This window comes from Apteryx rowi, unplaced genomic scaffold (genome assembly GCF_003343035.1).
Source record: "Apteryx rowi isolate R43461 unplaced genomic scaffold, aptRow1 scaffold_284, whole genome shotgun sequence".
NCBI classification, from domain to species: Eukaryota; Metazoa; Chordata; class Aves; order Apterygiformes; family Apterygidae; genus Apteryx; species Apteryx rowi.
In genome coordinates, this window is record NW_020449241.1 from 937,954 (window position 1) to 961,556 (window position 23,603).

General features: G+C 40.4%; 1 protein-coding gene across 5 annotated transcripts in view; it reads left to right on the plus strand.

Annotated features, from left to right (window-relative positions):
• Nucleotides 1-23,603, plus strand: part of DAB1 (DAB1, reelin adaptor protein) — a 122,973-nt gene that overhangs the window by 44,242 nt on the left and 55,128 nt on the right. For all 5 annotated transcript variants that reach the window (XM_026069024.1, XM_026069025.1, XM_026069026.1 and 2 more), the window contains exons 2-3: nt 14,006-14,145; nt 15,689-15,787. In XM_026069024.1, coding sequence (XP_025924809.1) covers nt 14,006-14,145; nt 15,689-15,787 — 239 coding nt within the window. The remainder of the gene's footprint in view (nt 1-14,005; nt 14,146-15,688; nt 15,788-23,603) is intronic.

Sequence of the window (23,603 nt, forward strand, 5' to 3'; positions counted from 1 at the left end):
GCAGGTGGAAATCCACAGATAATCTGAGCGCTGCAGAAGGGTACAATGGAATGAATAAAACTGTGTTCCTGGAGACCTCTATTTTTGCTGCAGTAACATCAAAAACTCGAAGTTGCTGTTTGTTCCTGCCTTTATTTAATGAACCAACCATAGGCGGCCTTGGTTGGCTAATGAGCTTTGCCATCTCCCCATTACTGCAGGAGGGTTCCTTGCAGCTTCCTCTTCCTGCCAGCAGTTATTCCTCATCTTCCTCCCTGGAAGTGCTTAGAACTTGATGAGTGTGCGTATATCTTCTCTTTCTCCTGGCAATCTCTTAATTTCTATGAAAAGGCATCTTGTGAGTTGAGGAGCTGCAGAAGCCTGGTTTCTTGGGTCCTGAAGCTGATCTTCTCTGTGAATACTGGGGTCTCACTAGACAAGCTTTCCCTCGGCAAAGCCGTTAGTGAGGGTCTCCCTCCTCTGTTCAGCCACTTACTTTCACCTGACTGGGGAAGTGAAAAGTTTGTAATATGGATGAGACTTGACTGGAATTGGCCAAAAGGTTTAAGCATTAATGCAGGGAAGAAGGGACCCGAGAAGGGAGGGCAGGAGGCTTCCGCTGATTCCCATGTTCCTCCCATGCACACAGGTAGCGTATGTTTGTATAACCCTTGTTTCCRTGGGAAACCTGCCTAAAAATAATTGCAAAGAGGAAATAAAAACAATTCTACCAATACATAGTACACTGTAAGGGAGAGACATTATCCATCTCTCTGGATCGCCAGTGTGTTTGAAGCCGAGATAACCCGGTTGTTAGCAACYGTAATTTAGGTGTAATTTTTGTTACATAAATATGGCTTATTTGAAGTATGYTGAATTAGGAAACTCATGAATAAATATTTTGACATAATCAGAATTATATGGCTAGAAATTGACCTACTTTGCATGACAGATGCTCGAGAATCCCCTAGCTAATAGCACACTAACCTGGCATAGCAATGCCCTGTCTTATAATGYACTAAGCTGCATACAGACATTAAATTATTAGACTGTTTGAGTTTTTTTCAGAGATTAGACAGGGTCAATTTTGTTTGTAAATGAGTAAGTTATAGGCAAGTTAGGGTGAAGGCATTGGGATACAAGCTRCCTATGTATATGGCTCCAGAGAGAAATCCAAAAGAGAAATTGTGCRTCGTTCGATCAGCGTTTTCAGTGTGGTCTTGTGAAATGCTGTTATTGGCAGAAATAGCAAGAAAAGTTCAATGGTACYGGCTACCAAATAACTACAATATCACACCAAGTAGACTGGTCTTATACTCTTCAGAGGATAAGTAAAACTGCTTGAGGAGTGGTAATGGTTTGAGAGTCAGTCTGGTAATGTTTTAATGCTATAAATAGATTCTGTTTTTTCCCCTGCGGCTGTTTATGCCTGTGTTGATTCCAGCAGATTGATTTTTATCTGCATGTCCTTAAAGTAATATGTCCAGGATTTTATGCAGGTGAGTCAATAGAGGTAAAGATATGTGACCTAAGAATAAGAGAGTCTTCTCCTCCTTTGGATTCCATATGGAATTTTTTGGAAATCATCTTCCTTTTATTATTTTAAGAAACCCAGGTGATTTACGTGAATATTGCACAGAGTATAATTTTCAGGCTTCATAAACTTTTGTCATTCAACTTCAGCACAAGAAATAGCAATGTTTTTATTTGTGACATAATTGTCATTTTTGCTTTTTAATGGATGAAAAGTAACTTCATCTTGTCCTGATTTCAGTGAAGAAGAACCTTCTCTCTTTAATTCATGGAAYGAAGAATGATGTATCCAACTTCATTAGCTCCTTTATTCACTTCCCAGTTGGTTTCTCTGTTTTTCAAAGAACTTTTGAGATGAAGTGAACTTTGTTCCCACTTTTTTTTTCCCCCYRAACTCTTCAAAGGAAGCTGACTTTGTTTTCCTTTAATGAACTTTTATTATATAAACGGTAGTAAAAATGCGTATACAGTCATGTTTGTGGTTTTGAACTCAAGCTGATGTCTTCTGTTTTCTAGCTGCTCCTAATCCTTTCTCTGAACTRCAGGAAAATGTGAGACATGATGCTGTGGGAAGGCTGGTGGCTCCTCCTTCTTGCTAAGCTTTACTGGTAGGGTCATCTTCGAGGCAGTAAGGGTGATACTTTTAGATTATTCATGTTTGGAGGATACTGATTCGCGCTTGGGCTGCTTGGGTTCTTTGGAAACTTCACCAAAGCACAAGAGATGGGAATGATTTTTGGGGGCTGGATTTGTTATAGTTACCCTTTTCAAAAGGTTTTCTCTCACTTGCAGGCAGTTTTGAAAGAAGTTTGTTAGCAGTTTGTTTTCTATACCTTCCTAGCATCCTTTAGTTGAATAAGCCTGAAGTACTGAACTGGTCTTCAGGTGGCTTTGCAAGTTTGTTAAAATGTATACCTGTGTAAAAATTTTGATAGCACGTAGCAGTTGGCTTTGGTCTTTTGCCGTTTGCACTCACGTGCCAACAGACTCCAAAGGATTCAAATGTTATACGTTAGCTTGGCAGACGAGTTGGGTCCTTTGTGCCCTTATAACTAGACCTGTTTACCCAATACCTTGAAAAATTACTCAAACATTTCTCAGTGAAGTCATTTCCTTTCCTTCTGATCCCTCTACTTGAAGTAGACCTGTCTGGTGGTTTATTTTTGTTGCGTTTTATTATTTTTCTAACATCATTTTGTTCATCTTTTAATTTCYCGCGTAGCCCCCTGCAAACGCTTTGGCTGGTGGGTGCCCGAGTGATGTAGTTCCAAAAATAGAGTAGTTATTTTGGTTTGCTGATTCTCTGTGGCACGACGTGTGTGAGATGCACAAACCCCAGTCTCGTACCTCTGGAATTCTTTATGGCACAGGGGTGTTTGGCTGCTTATTAACGTCTCGCCCAGGGGCGATTGCCAGCAGTAGTCTCTTCATTTTTGCCTCCTGCTGCTGCTTTGACAATAGGAACGGCAGCAGGAGGCAAAAATGAAAGGAACAGATTGAAAGAAGCACTTTGCCACTGCTGTAATTTTGAAATTGTCGGCTTTTTTTTTTTTAGCCCAAAGTCGCAGGAAAAAAACTGCTTTCCTCTTGGCCTCCCATTGTTTTTCCAACAGGGAGAAACATTCTCTGATGCTGGCAAGGCAGTGGGAGGCCAAAATGAAAATAATTTTCTTCCTGAAACATTGGGTTGCAAAACGTGAACAATTTCGACAGGGAAATAGCACTTTGGTTTTGTGTTGACTGCCATGTGGTGAATGCTGGTATTTCCGTTTGCCTATGGAAAATAAATAGCAGCTGCTTTCCTTACTGAGTTAAAGTGATCGTAGGATAATTTCTACAGATCTCTTTACTTTGTGGTTTTAACATGTCATTTTCATTCTTCTATTTCTGCGCGAGAACGGCTTTTGTAAGGTGGGCTCGTAATTCCCTTCCGCGTTCTACGTTGACAAAAGGTTCAAGGAGAAAAGTTGCAGCCGTGCCATGGCCCTGGCACCCGGCGGCATTTTCCTCCAACTTGCTGCACCGTCCCTTTTGCTGTGTCTGTGCACAGCACTGGTGCCGCTGTTGACAAAAGAGGGAAAAGTATAAATCAACGAATGGCACTGTCCTCCCATTGTAGCTGTTTGGGCTATTGCTCTTTTCTTTGGTGACTTTGGTGTATGTAATTAGTTATCTTGAACAGAAAGATTTTTTTCTCACGTTGAACGTGTGAGAAAGTTGTGAATGCCAATCAGAGCATAACCCTGTCTTAACTTGGTCTTGTTATGASCCGGGGGAATTAGCATTTCTCTTAAGGGAGCACAAGAATTTGGCATTTGTATGAAGTGAGCCCATTGTTCCCCCCGCCCTCCCTTTTTCTTTCTTTATATGTAAAATAATCTAAATTATTTGATAGACTCATCAATGGAATACATTTGAGTGCTTTCAAGTGTAAATTTTGAACTCTGACTTTGGGGCGCTGTGTGTAAGTGCATGTATGTCTGTGTCCTGGTTTAGTTTGATTAAAATAGTTTTCGAAAATTACATTCCTAAAGCAAGATATAGGTCAATAGATAAAAGCAGCTTGATTTTTTTGTAAGTTCTGAGCACCTTTAGTTCTCATAGGACTAAGCAGAGTCAGGGAAATTCAGCAACTCTGCAAATTTCCTTGCTTGTTCATGTACCAACATGCTCAGATGCCCATCTTTAAATGATTGGGTTTTTTTCTGCCAGTTTTTCAGCAGTTTCAAGCTGGCTTTCAGTGCTACAGCAGAGCTGGGAAGGAAGGGCACTTCTAATTCACTTTCGTCTTCTCCAGCCGCTTCAGGTTTGGTTGGGAACTGATGCTCTCTCGGGTAATTTAGCAGCAACATTTGCCCTGCCTCTCCTTGCTGCTGTGCAAGACCTCTGCGTAGGGCTTYGGCAGTAGCTGATCTCTGGCTAGCGTTACGGGGCCCAAAGGCTTCTCCCCATCAGAGAAGCAACGGGGCTGCCCCTTGCGGGCCGCGCGGGCAGATTCGGGCAGCCGTAATGTGCCCCTCTGTTTCCAGCGTGTCAGGGCTTTTACCAGGCATCTTCCAAATTCTGTCTGTGCACACTTTAACACCAATTCAGGATTGCTGTAAAATCAATCGCAAAAATACAGAGCTGGGGCTAAAGTTTTCAATCACCTTTTATTAGTGATCTGGTCCCCAAAACACCTAATTTGATACTGACATCCACGCAAGCGGATAAGAAATGAACTGTCTGAGGGCTCTGTTTTCCCAAGTGGTGTATTTATGTGACATTTTGATGTCTGCTTGATTTATCCCAGCTTTGAAACACTCAGAAACAAAGTTTGCTGAACTGTCTTCTATCTTTTAAAGAGGAGAATCTACAGATTTGTGTCCTCTTCCTTCCCTTCTAGTTGTGCAGAAAACGTTATTTCTGCTCTTAATCTCTTAATCTTACAGCAGAAAATGGACCACCGAGTTTTCCCCATTTCACTGTCGGTAGGTCCCTAGGGCTTGCTGAACAAGGCTAGTGTCCCCAAATGAAGTCTCAGTGCGGTGCCTTGTTTCAGTTTAAATCCGTGTAGAATTGGGGATTTCAGCTTTTCCTGCTTGCTGCCTGTAAAAGGCGCCTTACAGAATGTCTCTCAAAGATTTATGAAGACTTGCATGGTACAGAGGCCGGAAGGAAGTTTAATTACATCCAGCTTCTGGTCATTTCTGTCTGAGGATGTGACCGTATACTGTCATCTCAAAGTCTATCTAAGAAAATAAAATTGATCTGTGAGCCTTCTGGCTAAAACTAAAGCATGTGCTTTGTCACCTGCCCAGGGAACGTGCGTGCTCAATCGCTGTCATCTCCGATGCACTTACCCTCGGCGCTCTATCACCGAGATTTGTCCAAGAGTTTAATCAAACATTGTTTCATGCTGGGGCCTTTTCTGTAAATAATTGACTTGTCCTCTTGTCATAGTCACACATACTTCTTTGCGCCATCAAGGAAAAAATTTAATCGGTTGCAAGTCCATGCAAGCATTTTGCTTTGGAGACAGTAAAACGCACATTTTATTTGTACTAGCACATGTAGGGTACAAAATGCGAAGATAAAAAGTTGGGGTACACAATTGCTATTACCTTGTGAATGACATCTCTGCTCATAACGTTCTGATGAAAGACAGTAAATAAGTATGGTAACAACTTATGTTTATAATGAATTTGGTTCTAAGGGTGGAGATGTCTAGGTATCTTTGAGTACAGTAATTCTCAGGCCAATAACTCCAGAAACCGTAAAATCTGTCAGTTGGAGGTTACAGTGAATAGCATTGATAAACAGTTGGGAAACACTGCTGAGATGATAGTCTGAATGATGATTGAGTTTTCCTGGGAAGCCTTACTTGTTTTTAAAATTGTGGGTAATGTTTTTACATTTAACCGTAATACAAGTTCACTGAGCCTCCAGAGTGGTTTCTGCTTCCCCTCTTTAAATGGTTTATCATTTTAGGTAAAAATACTTTTCTGTCTTTCCAGTCAAGACAACTGTTTTTATTTGTGTCAAAATTGGGCATTTTACTTTTTCTGAGGAAAAGCACCAACAGGAACTAAGTACCAGCAGAGTGTGAGGGTTTTCTTCTAGTTCCTCAAGTCAGGAGGCCTCACGTGTGCTTTCTCTTGACACCCTTGGGCAAGGGCAGCTCCTTAGAATATACTCTAATGCCTATGCTTGTACCTTGGAAATATCACTTCATTAATACAGTAGATCCCAGTAGGGTTTGCTTGTTGACTCTACAAAAAATTACTGTAGCTGGGTAAGCTAAAAGTACTGCTGTAGAGATACCGGAGACCTTTAGGAGTTTCCCAGCTGGGAGATGAAAGGAAAAATGTTTGCATCAGTCGCATTCAAGTTGCATTCATAGTATAACCAAGAGTTTTGTGTAAGACCTTATATAGAAAGAATGTGTTTATTTCCTTAAGAATTTCAACATGCTTTCTAAGGTTTCTAAGGTTAGGGAACACCTAAATAGATTACATTTCACTACATCAGTACTTTTTTCAGTTGCTAGGAACCTGCCTTCATAGATAAAATAACGTGTGAAATTCAAAGTTCATCTTCGTTTAGACAATAGTCATTATTGTTGCTACCAGATCTTGCTGTGAGTGTACTATGGTCACTTGAGATGAATTATAGATCTTAAAGTTAAATCCTTAAATAACCTTCCCGGGGAGGGAGAAAAAAAACCCAACTAATTGCATGAGAAACTCATTTGAGAAATATTGTTAGAGGAGGGGAACTCTAGTGATAATGCTGAAAGTTAAACTGTGTGCACATATGTTGCAAGATGTTAAATGTTTTCTTTTCTAAAAACCTGTTATGTTAAGAAAGCAAAAAGATTTTATTTTTCTGTGTCGGGTTTCTAGATGCAGCACAGTGGGTTTTGGCAGTCCTGCTCCCAGAGACTTTAGTAGCAAACACACAATCTGGCAGCTCAGAGTTTTCTACCTTTAGCAGAAAAACTCACAAATTGATTAACAGATAGTAGGAGGATTTGGGCTCTTTAGTTTTAAAACACTGTATAAACATGCTACGCTGAGGTTTTTAAACAATTGTGTTCTGCAGCAGTCTTGCTAGCGAGATCAATAACGCTGTATGGCGCATGGTGTTGAGCCCTGTCTCTCTGACGTGCCGTTCTGCAAAGCCAGTGAGAAAATGTGCCCTCGAGGGCAGGCTGCTGGGAGAACAACCTGTTTGAGCTGTTGGTGAGTCCTTCATGGGCTGCTGCGTAGTTGCTGCTATACTGAAAGATGCGTATAATTATGCATGAATATTTTCTTTTAAACACCTGCTTATGAACTTTTTTCCTGGGGAAGTCTGTAGTTGGTTAAAATTACTGTGAATTTTCTTCAGTTAATTGTTACCAAATGAAGGTATGCATCGTGTATATGCATACGTGCATTTCCACTTCGTATATTTTTGCACGTATGYGTGGAGCTAGAAGCATATATATGCACAGCTAGTGGGAAATACTTATTACTTAGCAATTAATTCACTAGTCTTCAGTGCGTGGTGTCTTAGAGGTCATTCTGCACTGCAATATTTTGTATTTTTCACTGTGTCGGTGCTATAAAAATGCTAATTGTCCCCATGAAGATGTAGCCTGTTTATAAGAGTGTATGTGATTGTTTTCTAGCCCTGTGAGATATAGGGAGGTTTTATTTCAGGTTTATAATTTGAATGTATGATGGATAAAACTTTGACAGTTTATTATTTAAAAAAAAATGAAAAAAGACAGGGGTAAGTCRTTCTTCAGAGAATTGATTGCCAGGAGCATGTTATTGACTTTGGTGATAATATCATTATATATTTTACAGTCATAAAATCAAGAAATTCAGATTATGCCCTGAGGGCTTCACACATTTAAATAAAGGATATAGCCGTTTCCAGGGCTATTGGTTTAGATTACTGGATGCTGTGAAGAATAAATTCTGTGAAGTACGCATAGTCTATTATAAGAGCATACAGCAAAAGCCRCAGTGTGTTTATTGCTGTGATGATTTGGTTTATTTTCTTTTTCTATTTATAAAATATGCTCRCTTACAAATGCCCTGGGTGAATGAACAGTTTGCTCCAAATGTTAGCATGTTAATACAGTGTTAGCATGTTAATACTTGGTGCTCCGATAGACGAAGAGCTGAAATCAAGTGCAGTCCCTGACTTTCTGACCCAAGCGTGAAGATACGGTGTCCTGAAACACTTTGCAAAGTACACAATGTTTTGCAGTTAAACTTTGAGTGAGCTTCAGTTTGCAAAGTGAAGAATGTTGGGTGGAGTCAGATAGGTGAACACAGCTTCACCTTCAGTCCTACAGCTGTCCAGTKCTGGGCTCCCCAGTACGAGAGAGATGTGGARCTACTGGAGCRAGTCCAGCGGAGGGCTACAAAGATGATKAGGGGACTGGAGCATCTCTCTTATGAGGAAAGGCTGAGAGAGCTGGGCCTGTTCAGCCTGGAGAAGAGAAGGCTGAGAGGGGATCTTATCAACGTGTACAAGTATCTGAAGGGAGGGTGTCAAGAGGATGGGGCCAGACTCTTTTCAGTGGTGCCCAGCGACAGGACGTGAGGCAACGGGCACAAACTGAAACACAGACGCTTCCAACTGAACATGAGGAAAAACTTCTTCACTGTGAGGGTGACAGAGCCCTGGAGCAGGTTGCCCMGAGAGGTGGTGGAGTCTCCTTCTCTGGAGATATTCAGAACCCGCCTGGATGCGATCCTGTGCAACGTGCTCTAGGTGACCCTGCTTGAACAGGGGGGTTGGACTGGATGGTCTCCAGAGGTCCCTTCCAACCTCAACCATTCTGTGATTCTGTGATACAGCAGCTGCTGCTTGGGCTGGGGGTTCCGGACGCACCAGCCTCCTGCTGCCAGGCAAAGCGCTTGGCACTCGGTTGTCCGCAATAGCTTATTTTCCATTTGGACTATATAACAGTTTATTGAGAACTTGCTACCCATCACATCTTGGAATTGAATGTGAGTACTTGGGAGTTTGGGTTTGGTTCTCTGATTTGCTTGAGAGAATCTAATTAAGGTAAATGGCCTTGCATAAAAAAGATTGAACATGTTAAAAGTAAGCAGATCTTGTTTATTACTTCTACAGTAGTTGTACTGAGATAAATAAAATACCTTAAACCTGATCACAATGATAATCATCTCTCTACTTTAGATGCAAACTGAAGAACACAACGCATCGCATCGCACAGCTCTGGGGATTTATTGTTCTCTTACAAGGCTGTAGAAGTCCAAATGCAATGTTCTAATTCTGTAGCAAAGGTCATGTTTGCCCGCTTAAGCAGGAGCAGTGGCTCCATCTGGAACATGTATGGCTTAAAGATGAACAGTGACATATATAGAAWTAGAAAAAATAATTACTCGTACGTTTACATTTTAAGGGCTTCTGAGGATTACAAATCTATATGCTGCAAACAAAACGTTTCCTCGTCTGTGTCAACAGTGACACCTTTTCTAATTAAAAATGATCACCTTTCCAAATTGAATTTGTGCAGCACTGTTAGTGTTCTTTTCTCTTTCATATTTTTTCTCAGCCTGGGGCATGAGAATCAGGTAAATCTCTTTTAACTTTGTTGGTAATCTGGTTTAATTTTGGATTTTCAAATGTTTGGGTTGAGTTACAAATGCTTCCGATATTTGTTTGCTTATGAACACTGGTTTATAAAGGTATTTTAGAGCAAACTGTTGGAAAATATCCATTGGTCGTTAAATTTATAAAAGTTTATTACAAAAATTTGAACCCTGGCAGATCCCTGCGTGCGCAGGGCGCGCTGGAGGGCTGAGATACGTGTCAGCTGCCTGCCCTGCAGGGCTTTGGTATCTGCCTTGTCCTCTCCAGTCAAGAAATCCTGAAGTGGGATCTGAGCAGATACATGATGTGGAAAGAAAGAGTTGTCATGAAGCATGTGCTTCTAATTTTGCTGTAGATTGTGGTCTAGTAATGATTTAAGACCTCGAGCAAGCTTTGGTTTTTCCGTTAAATCTTCACGGCTGATTTGTAAAGGTGCCCTTTCCTGCCCTTGTGGTTATGTTTGTAGTTTGTGGAAGGCAAGCCAAGACTGAGAACTCCAAGGTGCAGCTTCTCGTTATTCAGACAAAACTAAGCTCCAATGCTAGGAAGAGCACCGCATCCCGGGCGGTCATCCTCTTCCTGCAAAGCCAGGGGTGGAGTACGTGCTACGAAGGACTGATGGAGAGCGGAGGAGCGCCATGAGAGCTCCCTCTGACAGCCACAGGATCTCCAGGGAAGACAAGATCAACTCTGTCACACTGAAAGAAAGAGGCAGCGCTTTCCTGCTCTGGCACATGCACAGCTCTCGGGTTTAGCGGCTTAGTGTTAGCCCTCGCCCTTTTCTGGGGCTTAAAAAGACTTACAACCTTGTAATCCAGGCATCTTTTATTTATGCAGTTTCAAATACAGAAAGAACCTTGTTCAAGAACTGTCATTAAAAAAACATTTTTGTTTTAATGGTGGGATGTTTATGACAGTCTGGACTGTCTGTCTTATAAGTGTCCAGCGTGTGAATGAAGCATCACCCCCATCTAGATCTAACATGCTGTGAATGTGTCGCACAGTAATTTTCCAAGCAGGTGGAAAGTTCCTCAGTGCAGGTTACAGCACCAGAATTTGGATACACGGTATAAACATAGATCAGGACATGAGAGCTGAGAAATGGAAGTGTTTCCAGTGGCTGATTTGTAATATAGGATTGTGCGCGTGCATTTAATATACTTTTTCATGGGACGTATGCTCTAAGGTTTTTACTGAGCAGTTTGTAGACTCTAGTTACCTGCAGTTTCCACTATGGTTTAAAATACCTACCTCATTTTCAGGTTGAGTTTTCCAAGTCATTTATCCCCAAAGTACTTTATCTCACTTAATCTGGTTCATAATTGACAAGGGACTGGTTGGTAAGCAAATGCGGTCATATTGTGTTTGAATGGGGTACTAATGTCAGAAATTTAGTTACATTTGGAAAAACAGATCGCAGGTTGGAATAAGTATAAATGTTCAGATAATGAATACAAGTTAGTTATCATCACTCAGACCCGGGAAGCACTCTTGAACACTTRTGTGCTCAGAGTCACAGCAATATTACTATTAGCTAACAGCTGCTTTCTGCAGTAATGAAGATGTGAGGTTGAAAATTGTTGGCAAGAAAGCTGTTTGAATTGGTTTTTATTTACTGCAAATCAACAGGACATCTTTGCAAGTATACAAGACATATGGAAAAGTCCACTGATGTAGTTGTACTTTGTTGTGTATCCAGATGTTCTCCCTCCTGTCCTGCTCCAGGGGCTTAAAGCGGAAAATGTTTTCTCATTGCTTTTAGCTGACAGTGCCAACATCTGCCTTGGCATTTCCCTGGGGAATGATACTAGCATTACTTAGAGTTTCTGACTTATCATCTGTGTGTAATTTGTGGGTTTTTTTCCTCCTTTTTTTTGTTTTTGTTTTTAAATATCATGCAAGAGCATGAAGTTTCAACCCTCTGTCTAATTCCTATTGCGAGAGTGGAGGTGAGACCTAAGGGAGGGAGYGGGCTGGGTGGTGGGCTGCTGAGCTATCAGTGTCGCTTCGCTGCTGCTGGATTTTTAAGGCCTTAGAACTGGACATTGCAAACATTGCTGTGAGCTGATATTTCCATTGAAAGAAATAGTATTTTTGTGCTCAAACACACTTGAAGACCTCAGTAAGCTTGAAATAGCTCTATTTTTTTTATCRTAAATTTAGTCCATCATTAGTTCACAGCATGGAGTGTGCTGTACTCTTGAGTGACGGAGAGCCAAGGRAATTACATTTGGAAGTGCTCTTTGTTGTTTGTATGTGTTGTCCAGTTTTTCCCATGAGGAAATAAAATATAAAATAAATATAAAAATATAAAGGAAAAATATAAATCCCATAGTTTTGAACTGAGATGATACATGGACTTGGCATGTGTGTTTGTGTAACAGCTAGCTAAGTTGACCCAAAGATTGACCCCGAAAAAGATCCTACTAATAGAAAATGCAAAGCAAAATAGATTTTTCCCCTAAACTTTTTGTACTTCTTATCCAAAACTAGCTGCACAGCAGCAGATTTTATTTATTTGTTGCTCCTGTCAAAGGTATTTTTCTGTGCTTAAATCTAACTTTTCAAGTGGGAATGAATTTTGGAGAAAATTTGGGCCAGAATTCTCAAATATAGGTGTTTTATACTAGATTCTTACCTGCAGTTCCTTTACAGCAGATTCTAGCTTTTTGTTCAGTTTTTACAGTTCCCGGTAGAATAGGGCAAAAGCTGTGACTGGGAACTCCTAGGTATTATCTCATAATACAGATTTTAGCAATGGAGGTGTGTGGCCAGGCACTTAGTCAAATGATACAGTTTCAGCTYGATCTGAGCAGCTGCTGCTTCCTTTTAAATGGCTAAAACTTGAGTCGTCATTTGAATTTTTCTATGTAAGCAGAGCTGTTGCATGGATAYGTGCTTCCTGAGCCAGAGGTGGCATCTTTGTGCTTCGAGCCCCTTTCGGCTTTTGGTAAATCAAAGCCTCATTTTCAGAGTCCCCTTGGTCTGGGGAAAGCCCCAATTCAGATCTAGATCCAAATTGTATTATTCAGTTCTCTGACTACTTAGTGTTGTTCTTAGTTCTCTTTTTCTCCTCCTACAACATTCCAGCTTTTTTTTTTCATATTGCTTTTCCATCTGAATCCCAGCTCTCGGATCATGTGGTTTATGGCAGTGTCTTGCTTTCTGTGCATCGGATTTGGCTCCCGGGATCTTTGGGGAAGAAGTGRCATGTGTCCACTTGCTGCTACTTTCCTCATTTTCTCCTGTGAACAGAAATATACATTTTTATGCTAGTAGCTGTTTAGTGCGGAGCTGGCTTTACTTATTTTTTGTTATGCCGGGTTTTAGTTAGTGGACTCTGGGGCCCAGAGACTTCAAATTCTTTAGGATCTCCCCTTTTTGCTTGCTTGCTTGTGCTCTGGATGTTGTTCTTTGTTTGCTTATGTGTTTGCAAATATTTACGGTTCACTGCTATTTTTTGAGATCTTAGCAAGAAATTCCAAAGACAGCTGCAGAACACACCCTAAATCAATTTTAGAAAGACTGATTCCCTAACTAATGTATTTCTTTGAGCTGAGACACAGTATAAACTCTTCTGCAGATATGCAGGGAAAGAAAAACAATAGGTGATCGTGTCTCCGCAGGCTTTCTGGCAAAGCTGTCCCTCATGGACTGCTATAGCGTCATTGCCACTGCATGGTTCAGTCTAGCCTGAGCTTTATAATTTATGAACATTGGCCCTATCARTACTCTGCTATCTTACTCAATCATTGCTTTTTTATTAAGGAACATCTCGTGCCATTTATTAGCTTCTCAGGGTGAGCCTGTGAGAGTTGACATTGCTACTTACATTGTTTCTGTAGATGCCTGTAAACAGAAGGAATAGTACAAGGAGATGGTATGTATTGTGTTTTTTTTCAGAGCAGTAATATTCCATAGGCAAATAACATCATTTGCTTTTTCATTTTTCAAATGGTAATAGTGTAAATATTGCTGATGCAGTTAGATAAGTTGGTATGCAAGGAAATAGCATATTTTTATTAGAGTTTTGTATGCAAAAAGCAGAATACTCAAGTGCAGTGGGATTAAAATAACCCGTACAGATCAGAAGTTTTCAGATCCATGAGGTCTGATTCAGGCTTATCTCTTTTTTCTGTAAACCTAATTGCTGTGCAAATTTCATGCAGAAGATTTTGTATTGTAACAATTCCCCTGTGAATTCATGTGAGGAAATAAGGTCAAAAGGTTTTATTGAACTAGTAAATTTTGTCTAATTTTATTCAAATGCCTAYAAGCTTAGGTGTTGAGCTAGGAGTTGGATCTAATTTGAAACTTAACTGTGAACACTTGCTCATTTATTTTCCTTTGCCTTCATGCAAATTGCACTATCTTCCTTCTGTCTTTGCAGGTCAGGATCGCAGTGAAGCCACTTTAATAAAGAGGTTTAAAGGTGACGGTGTCCGATACAAAGCCAAGCTGATTGGGATAGACGAGGTTTCTGCCGCACGAGGAGACAAGTTATGCCAGGATTCCATGATGAAGCTCAAGGTGCAGTGCAGCTTTTAATGGTTAATAGTATGGAGTCAAAGGGAGAGAATTTCAGCTTGAACTTTTACTCATTCTCCTTTCACGACACTGAGTCACACGCTGGTTAATTATGTATCGAAATTGGTCAATTTTACACAAACTCCTGGCTGGTGTTGCTTATCCCGGTTTAATTTTAATACATCATTTCAGAGCTTAGTAATTACTCATGATCACCACAACTGCAGTTTGCCCACGAATTACAAACAACACATCCACAAATTGAAAAATTTTATTATGCAAAAGGGGAGGTAAACTACTGTGAAGAAAAACAAGACATCAGAATATTTTATATGGCGGCGCTAATCAACTACAGCCTTGCCTTTAACTGTTACCTCCTGTCAGGACAGGAAAGAAGGAGCGAGCGGCGGTGTGGGATGTAGGTAGCCAGACGTAAGAGGGAACTGGTGTCCTGGCAGAGAGGGGAATTTCATGCATCTGTAAYGGCAGGAGTGATGGGTTATGGGATGAGGAGTTAGGGCCGAGAGAACAGAGTGTGAGGATCTAAAAAGGGGACTTGGACTAGTTTGTAGACTTGGAGAGCAGACAGGCAGTCTGAAAGGACTAGGAGGAAGATGGACTTTCTGGAGCATGCTGGACACCTCTTTCTCTGGCTGAATCTTTCCTTACAACCCCSAAAGAGCAAAAGAGCCATCTAGGAAGCATCCTCTTTGTAGCCTTRGGAAACATGGAAGAGCTGGAGTGGTTGAGGAGGAAGGATAGGTTGTGTTTTTCTTGAGTGCTCTGTTGGCTATTAGCTTCACATCTGCATTTTAGGGCTGCCAGCTGGGTCTAGGGAAAAGACCCTCTGCAGTCTTTGTAACTGTTTTTTCCTTTCACTCCTCTCACCAGCATACCAGTAGTTTTCCCATTACTAATTTGGGGGGGTGGGGGGAAGAGAAATCAGTAAATAGTACCTTGTAYGCTACCAAACAGAGAGGATTCCTGTCCTGAGGAGCTTTACTGGATAGGCAAAATACAAAAGGGCAGAAGAGAATAGGTGGTGATGGATGAAAAAGTAGCAAAGGGTGATACACATCTTTTGGTTCAACACTTCAAAAACAAAACAAAACAAAAAAAAACTGGTAGATAATTTACAAATCAGTTATGACCATTTTATGACAGCCAAAAATTAATCTATTTTAAAAGGTACCCTCTTGATTTCTCCAATCTGCTGGATCAGCTGGAAAAAAAGTGTGTTAGGAGTGACCTTCAGCTTCCATGAAAACAAATTTCACGGAGGATTGGCTAGTTCAGGGATAGCACATTTGAAATGATTTCTGGATCGTATCAAGAAATGTGGTATCTTGAGAAAAAAAAAAAAAGTGTGTGTGGAGGGGAGAAAGACAGAAGAGGGGGCTTTTCTTGGAAATCCCTTAAGCTTTTGTGGAAAAGTGRTGAATCCTCCTCAAGGAAATCTTTGTGCTCTGCTGCTGTGGGCACCTATCAGTAAAAAAAAAAACCCTAGGAGTAATGAAACCAGCTAAACGGTTCTTTGTTTCAATAGGGAATTGTTGCTGCGGCTCGTTCGAAAGGAGAGCATAAACAAAAAATCTTCCTAACTGTCTCCTTTGGAGGAATCAAAATCTTCGATGAGAAGACAGGGGTAAGTAAAATAATCATGTGATGGAACAAAATTGAATCTCTTCATGGATGTTCCTTTAAAAGCTTTTCCTAGCTGGGCAGTAATATCTCACTRGTGTAAGTGCACATAAAACATCTGACAAGCTTGATAAAGAGTTATCGTATATCAGAGCAAGCCATTAGGTGCCTGAGGTGTAAAGCGTAGCATGGGGTGAGGTTTATTGTAGAGCCTGGTCCTGGATACCTCTGTAGAACCGTTTACTTGAGTACGCAAATGCTACTTATATGCTTAAGCACTCACAGCTTTGGAGTCCAGAGCTGAAACTGTGATAAAACTGATGTCATCACAGGCGGGGAAAGCAAATATTTGGCACTAAGAATTTAATACAGTTGAAAGAAATTTATTGTTTAGTTGCTTGTATTCGAAAATTATCTTGTTTCAGAAATATCTACAGTATCATGTAAGAAGAACCGCCAGTGCCCTTTCCCATTCTTATGCTGATTACCCAGAGAGTATTGTGTGTCCTCCTTACTGTTTAGTCCTATTTGATATTTTTTAATAATTATGATCCCCACTGAGAAGTGGAGATTCTCTCAGGGGAGAAAAAAAAAAAAAAAAAAAAATTAGCCATGTTATATAAAATGAAAAGGCATATTGATTACCAGACCTGAAAAAAAAAATCAGGCTTTGAATCCTCCTGTAATCATGCAGTGATACCTTTGGTGTCAGTGTCTGGCTGGAGGAGCGTGGTGATGAGGAATGGCTCAGTATCTATAGGAAGTGGCAGGAAGGGATTTATTCTCCCTCTGCCAGATCACGAAATTGCTCCATGGAAATATCAACCCACTGGTGGCTGAAGACTTTAGCAATCGATGCTACAGACTGGTGTCTGTGCGGGTATGGATTTTCTCATTCAGCCTGGGTCCAATTGCACCAGTCCCCTGGTTGCTGCTTAAGACTCCTCAGCAATGCAGGTCAAATGAGTTTTGAGAGTCTAATGACAAAGGGGTTAGAGTTGGGATTAGATGCTAGGATTGTCTTGGATCAGATCCCCTGTGTCCTGGCAAACTAAGGGGAAGAAAAAAAGCAGGAGCTGTGGGCAAGCAGGAGAGTTGAGCATGTTTTTCCTGCTGAAGCCTGAGAGAAAGAAGAGGATCAGCACTGGAAGCTAGGGAACTCCCAGGAGCTGCACGTGCTTAGCTGGGATTGCCCTGAAGATGTCCCGGGGGATCCTAAGAATTTCTGTCATGTCCATAATTCCAGATCAACACAGTCACGGTCACCTTAATGTGCTATACTCCTATTTACTGCAATGCCTGTAAGAGAACAGTCTTTTGTCAGGTACACAGTAACTGTAAAAAACAGCGCTTTCATATCCTCCGTGGCAGAAAAAGTTTATGTTGTATGGAACAGGAGATAAAAGATATCTARAAGTCTGAGGTTGCTGTTTGGGTTTGCCAAGCAGCAACTTGCCTAGCAGCATCTGGTAGAGGAAATTGCAGGAGACTTCCATATCTTATGCAGTTTTTGCCATAGCATTATTATGTGTGATATTTTTAAACTGCTCTAAAAGAAACGTAAGCAAAACATTATACTACCTAGATACAAAGACACAACACACAAACTGCTTTAATTCTAATTAAGAAGATATTTTACAGCAGTTTGAGCTCTGCCTTGAATTTTAAAAGGCTCTTGATTTAATCTTTTGAAAGATGGACTATTTAACATGATGCCAGAAATAAAACCCTACTGATGATAGATGAAATTATCTTTGCCAGTTAATTTATACTATTAGAAAATCAATGTCATTGAGCTCACTGATGCATAATACAAGTAGTTAGTAATGAAAAGCTTGTTTGGAAAGTGTTGTGTACAGCATGTGTAAAGTATTCATACAAAAGCACTCTTTAAAAGAACATTGTTGAGGTTGCATCCTGCGCTCAAAAGATTGGAAGTGYCAGATAAGGTTTGCCTGTGCAATCTTGATTGAGTCCTCTAGTACACAGATATTACGATAATATTTAATTACATGATGATATGTTTTTTGCCAGAGAATACCAGCTTCATTCGGTGCACCGCACAGAGTATTCACTTCATGAACAATCTATTAATATTTTGTTTTCTTCAGTATGCAGCCTAATGCATTATCCTGCAGTATACGAATCACACTGAGACAACAGAATTGGCAATTTCCTCTTGGGCTTGTCTCTAGAAAATAGAAATGGAGAAAGAGAGAGGGAGAGAGACTTGTCTGTGGCACTTGTCTCTGAATGTTTCGCGGACATTAATGGGTTTATTTTCATGACACCTCACGGAGGAAAGGGGCTGCATTTAGAAACAAAGGTGTAGTTTTACCAAGTTGTTTCCCRCAGTATCCTGCCCACTGCCATATCTGCAGCTAGTGAGGTGGGGTCATAGGAACAGGCCGCCTTCGTTTTATCACTCTGACACCCTGTACTCTAATTCTGCCATATCTATGTCACCCTTACCGTAACCCTGTCGCTCACTCACTGAGGCCTGGATTGGAAACTTTAAGTTTGCTTTCCAGACATCTGCCACTTGAGCTACCGGAGTGACGGACAGGGGTATYGGGTGGTTGTTCCCGAAACGGGGACAAAAGGGATATGGGGCATTTTCACCATCAAGTGTCTCAGGGACTTCTGAGACARGAGAACCGTTCTTTCCATTTCTAGCTTTTGAGGTTGCCGTGCGTTGCTTCGTCAGCCTGTTCCTCACGGTCGTGATCCCTTCTGCTTTATCTCCAACCTAGGTCTCTCGTGTCCCAAACCCAGTTTCGCATCTCTGACCAGTTCTCCTTGTAGTTGCTCCCAAATGCTACTCGTCCGGCTTCTCATCTGAACTCTGTGGCCAGCGAACCTTAGTTTCRTTTCCCAGGATCCCGTATCCTAATCCCATTTACTTTATCTGTTTCTGTTCCCTGCTGTTTTCTCTCTCTCATCCAGTCTGTCCCTGCTTTGCCAGCCTGCAGTTGCCTGCTGTCTTTCCAGGTCCTGCTGGTAGCCGCACGCAGTCTCAACATCTGAAATGTGTCAGCAGCTTCAGCAATAGGCCATGTGTAGACATCAGCAGCGTCTTTGTGCTTTTTGAGCCTCTTTGTGTGTTAATGGTGCAAGGCACTTTMCACAGCACAGGAGAAGGGTATTCAGGGGTGATGCTCTGTCTCATGTTCATATGGTGTTGGCTCCTCATGGCGTAGTGCTAAGAGATATCGGCTGTTGGGGTAGTGAGCAAATACTGTCTGTGCAGTCAGCTGTCGAAGTGTGCGTGCTCAATTCGCCTCCCAAGCCAGCTGCATTACTACCGTAATGTAGCGCCTCCTGTAAGGCAAAATTTGCCAATGCAGGACACTTGCAAATCTGTTCTTGACTGAGAAACAAGTCTTTTTAAGGGGAAATCCCACATGCTGGCAAAACTGGAGATGTACAATTGCTCAACCTTACTTTTTTGATGTGAAGAAAGGGAAGGTGACTGCACAGAAGTTGCATTTTGCTCACAYGGATGCTCTGCTATCCGTGTGACCCTTAGGAGTTTATAAAGTTTGGAGATGTTCAGRTTTGTGCAACAGGAAGCAAAATGTGTCTTTAAGAGGACACATAGGAACAGCCTGGGTAATCTTGCATTTGCTTTCCCCCCRTCATCCCCGAAGGCTTTCTTCCTTAGCTGTGGTTCCACAGCTTTGGGATCCCCAAAGGGGTCTTTTGGGCTGCAGTGCTCATTTATTGTTTGTTTGGAAAGATTATTTACTTCTCTTGAATATCCTTTCTTGATTTTTATCATTAGCTATTGCTATCATGTGCCACAACAGCAGGTCTGAGATGTTGTGAACGAGAAAAAATATTCTGAAAAAAATGTAGGCTTCTGTACAGTTAGTATCTTGTAGGCTATTATTTTAATTTATGACAATAAAAAAAATCAATTTGTAGCTCAAAACTAGCATTTTTTTAAATTGGCAGTGTCATAGCTGACTTCTTGCAAATGATTTAGGGGAACTGCTCCAAAATTCATTGCAGATGAAAGGCTGTAGTTCAGTTACTATTGGAAATTATACATACATTTTTTTTCCTTGTGCTTTATAGCTGTCTTTAATATAGTTCAGACCTAATATTCATCAAAGATTATTGATTTTAATAATGTTATTATTCCAGCAATAAGGAATTCTGTCCTCTAAGTAATTTTATTCAGACAGGAGGTTAAGCTGAAGATGGAATAACACTTGGGAAGAATTTATCCCACCAAGGAAACCACAAGAAGGATTTGCTATGTTTTTGCACTGTAGATACAAGACAATTTAATACATCTGTAGGACTGCAAGAAGAAATTTAATGATAATARCCCTTTTATATCTTATTGTTCTGTTTCATGGACTAATCCAAGYGGGTCCCTTCATATCACTTTTCAAAAGCTTGTCAATGTATTGAGAAAATGATAGGAAGAGAGCTGCTTAGCAGCGTGTACCCTGTAAGTCTGTAGTCTGTGCATCCTGGGTATATGGAGTAGCTCTTCTCCTGGAGGTGCCTGCCCAGAGTCAAATGGTGAAAAAGCTTTTGGAATATGTTCCATCTTCTTCTGTCTAAAAAAGAAGAAAAAATGCTTCAAAAATTGATGATAATGTAGGAAAAATTCAGTGAAACATYAACAGCAATAGATCTAGTCTGGGTTTTACTGTTATACTCAGGGAAGGGAAAATAAAAGGATGCCATCCCTCTACACAAATTGTTCRTTGTTCTGTTCTCAATGTCCCAACATTAGCTCTAAAATCCAAAGTTGTATTAGTTTGAATAACAGACTGTTTTCCTGTTGTAGCCTGAAACTGTTCATTACACGTGGTTTTTGACCCTGTTTTTCTTATAAATATCCTTTTTTTTYCTCTCTCCTTGTATCATTTGTTGACTATCTATCCCACCTTCCCATATTTCACTTTTTTGGTCATTTCTGTGGCATTGATATTTATTTGTGGTTTGTATTATTGATTAGAGAGTTTATTTGGCATGTCACTGGACTTCTCTAGAATCTGTCAAATGCACACATTGCCTGCAAGAAAGATAGTTTTTGGTGTTTTTTTTTTTAATTCAAAATATCCACAAATGTTAATACTAAAACCAACCATTTTCTACCCATTGCCACATCAGAGGTTTCATGGCTGCTTACTGTATGAAAATAATTTTTGATCGTTTGTTCTTCCATACTCATCCTACACCCAGGTTACATCTCAAAACATCATCTTTCGAATGCACTGCTGGACAAACTGAAATTTGCTCATCATTATTTGGATTTCATAGATGGTCTTTAATCTTTTTAGAAGCATGGTCTGTAAAAGGCAAAATGCAGCTAGTTGTGTTACACCTGTGGCCCTTCAAATATTCTCTTCAGGGTGGAGGCTGGTGATTAATGTGTTTGTTAGACAAAAAAGGTAACTCATTGTATAGCAGGATATGCAAAATTTTTAAAGAACCATCACTGTTCCTAAGCTATTTGTAAGTATTATTTTGTTAATCACACACATCAGGCTATCTCCCTGTGATAGCTTAGTAATGCTTCATTAGATGTGCATGACTAATAAGGTTTCCATGAAGAGGCTATAATTTTGTCTCATTGTTCATTTTTATAACAATAAATCCTTGTGTATTATAGGTTGCATTCTAAAAATATATTTAAAAATAATACATTAATTTCATAAAATACTTGGGAAACAATTTTCTTCTATGTTTATATAATGAGGTATACTTTTTATTTCATGCTCTTTCTAAATTGCAGACATCCTGTTGACTTGAATGGAAAACCCAGACATAGTGGAAAACAAATACATTGAAAGCAGAAATATACTATTTGGTTTTAAGAAAGAATTACTTCTGTTAAAGTAAATGTTGGGTCAGGTCATGGATATACAAACTGCCTGAATATAGTGCAATATATATTTCTATATCAGCTATCGTTATACATGAAATATTTGGATTCYACAGTCATCCAGAAAGCATGATAGACTTATGTCAATACCTTGTTTATTTGTGAGAAACACCTGAAATGTATGCATTGTAACCCAGTCTATGAAGAGGAGAGATATTTTCCCAATTTTTATTTCTGTCATATGCAGCATCCTGAGAGTTTCATTTGCATTATTTATTACATAAACTAGTCTCATTCTTCTTTTCTATCCCTCAATTTAGCTTTTATTATCTTGGAGCAGGATTATGCGACTCTCGTGCGGAGCCGGGTTTACCTACCTGGGGAAGTGTGACTCAGTGTGCAATAGCTCTCTGTCCCATGGAAGGGTGCCCAGACTCTGCCTGGAGCGTTTCCTACCAAAAATGCCACTTGCCTCTTCGTGCTGGCCACAGAGCTGGTGGCTACACTCAAACGCTGAGCAGAAGGCATGGTTCTGCTTCCTCTGTTGAGTGGGTCCAAATAAGCACACCCATAACGGGTAATTTTAATTCTGCTGGCCTCAAATTGTTCTCCTGTAGTGACTTTATGTTCTGGGTATGATATGACCCCGTCACTGTTGTGGATTTTTACATCTTGCCCATCTTCCTGACCTTTTAAGCTGTCTTGGCCTCGCACTGCACGGATTTTCAAAGTTGTTGCTCTAGCTTCTATAAAGCATTTTCCAGGCTGATGAGAGACTTTATCAATTTTGTGCTGATAACCCCAATATTTACTGATCTTCTTCATTTGATGTGAGYGATGGTGTCAATTATGCTGATAGATGAACGGGACAGCTAAAATTGGCTTAAACAAAACTTTAGCAAGATTAAAATTCTCACTATTGGCAAAAGATTTAAAATGTACCAAAGGTGGTACTTGCCTTTACTGGAAATCTGTTGGTTCTGGCATCTTTGACCAGAAATCTGAGGTGCTGTTATGGAGCTATAGTTATTCCATGAAGCACATGTGCTGGAGCAGATGAAATGTCAAACTGTCAAGTCTCTATCACTGAGCGTATCTGAATATTTAAAAATAGAAATAAAAGAAGAATTCATTTTATCTGCTTCATACTTGCTCTGTAGTGAGCAGGAAAGATGGTATGATTTATTTACTGAATTTTTGTGTTTGCCAGAGCATGGCATCATCCAGAAATTGCCAACGGTCCCTGGCTGGAGTTCTGTCCAGCTCCAGGCCATGATCTCCCARAAGAGTGTTTTTTTATCCCTTTCATTTCCTTGAAACTGAACTTCCCCAAATTTCTGTTGGCCTGTTCATGGTCAATCTTAGGTCCAGCRCTCTGCTAGCATCCTTAGCTTATCTGCTGATTTTGAATGAAGTCCCTTCCTCCTGGTTTCCATGACTCTCATTTCCTGATTTTGCTCCTGTGCTTCTAATTTCTTTTTCTCTCTTCTTCAGTTTTCATCTAGAATTTCCTGAGCTCATTTCCTGCTGTGCTTTTAACAAAAATCACTTCATTTGCAAATATAAATTTGGTCACTGCGTCAAACCAAATGATCCCAGCCCTGTCTCCTTTTGTTCAAATCTTGACCTGTCTTTCCAGCATTCTCTTTGCACATTTAGCTATCAGTTCAAGCTTCACGTGACTAAAACGAATGTTCTAATCACAACTCCCAAAGGTGTTTCTTTGACCTCTTTCTGGGAGTGCTGTAGTGGAAAATACCAGCATCATCTATTTATTATTCAGCCCTGTAAACTCAGTGGGTCAACCTTGTTTTAGATTGTCACATCCAGGGTAACTCCAGAGCTTGCAGATTCTCCTTAACAACTCTGAAATATGGCCTTTACCATCTTGCTTACACTTAAAACTCAGTCCTGCCTCTCWTTATCTTGTGTCTCAATTATCCTTTCTCTACCCTTGGCAGATGTGATTTTT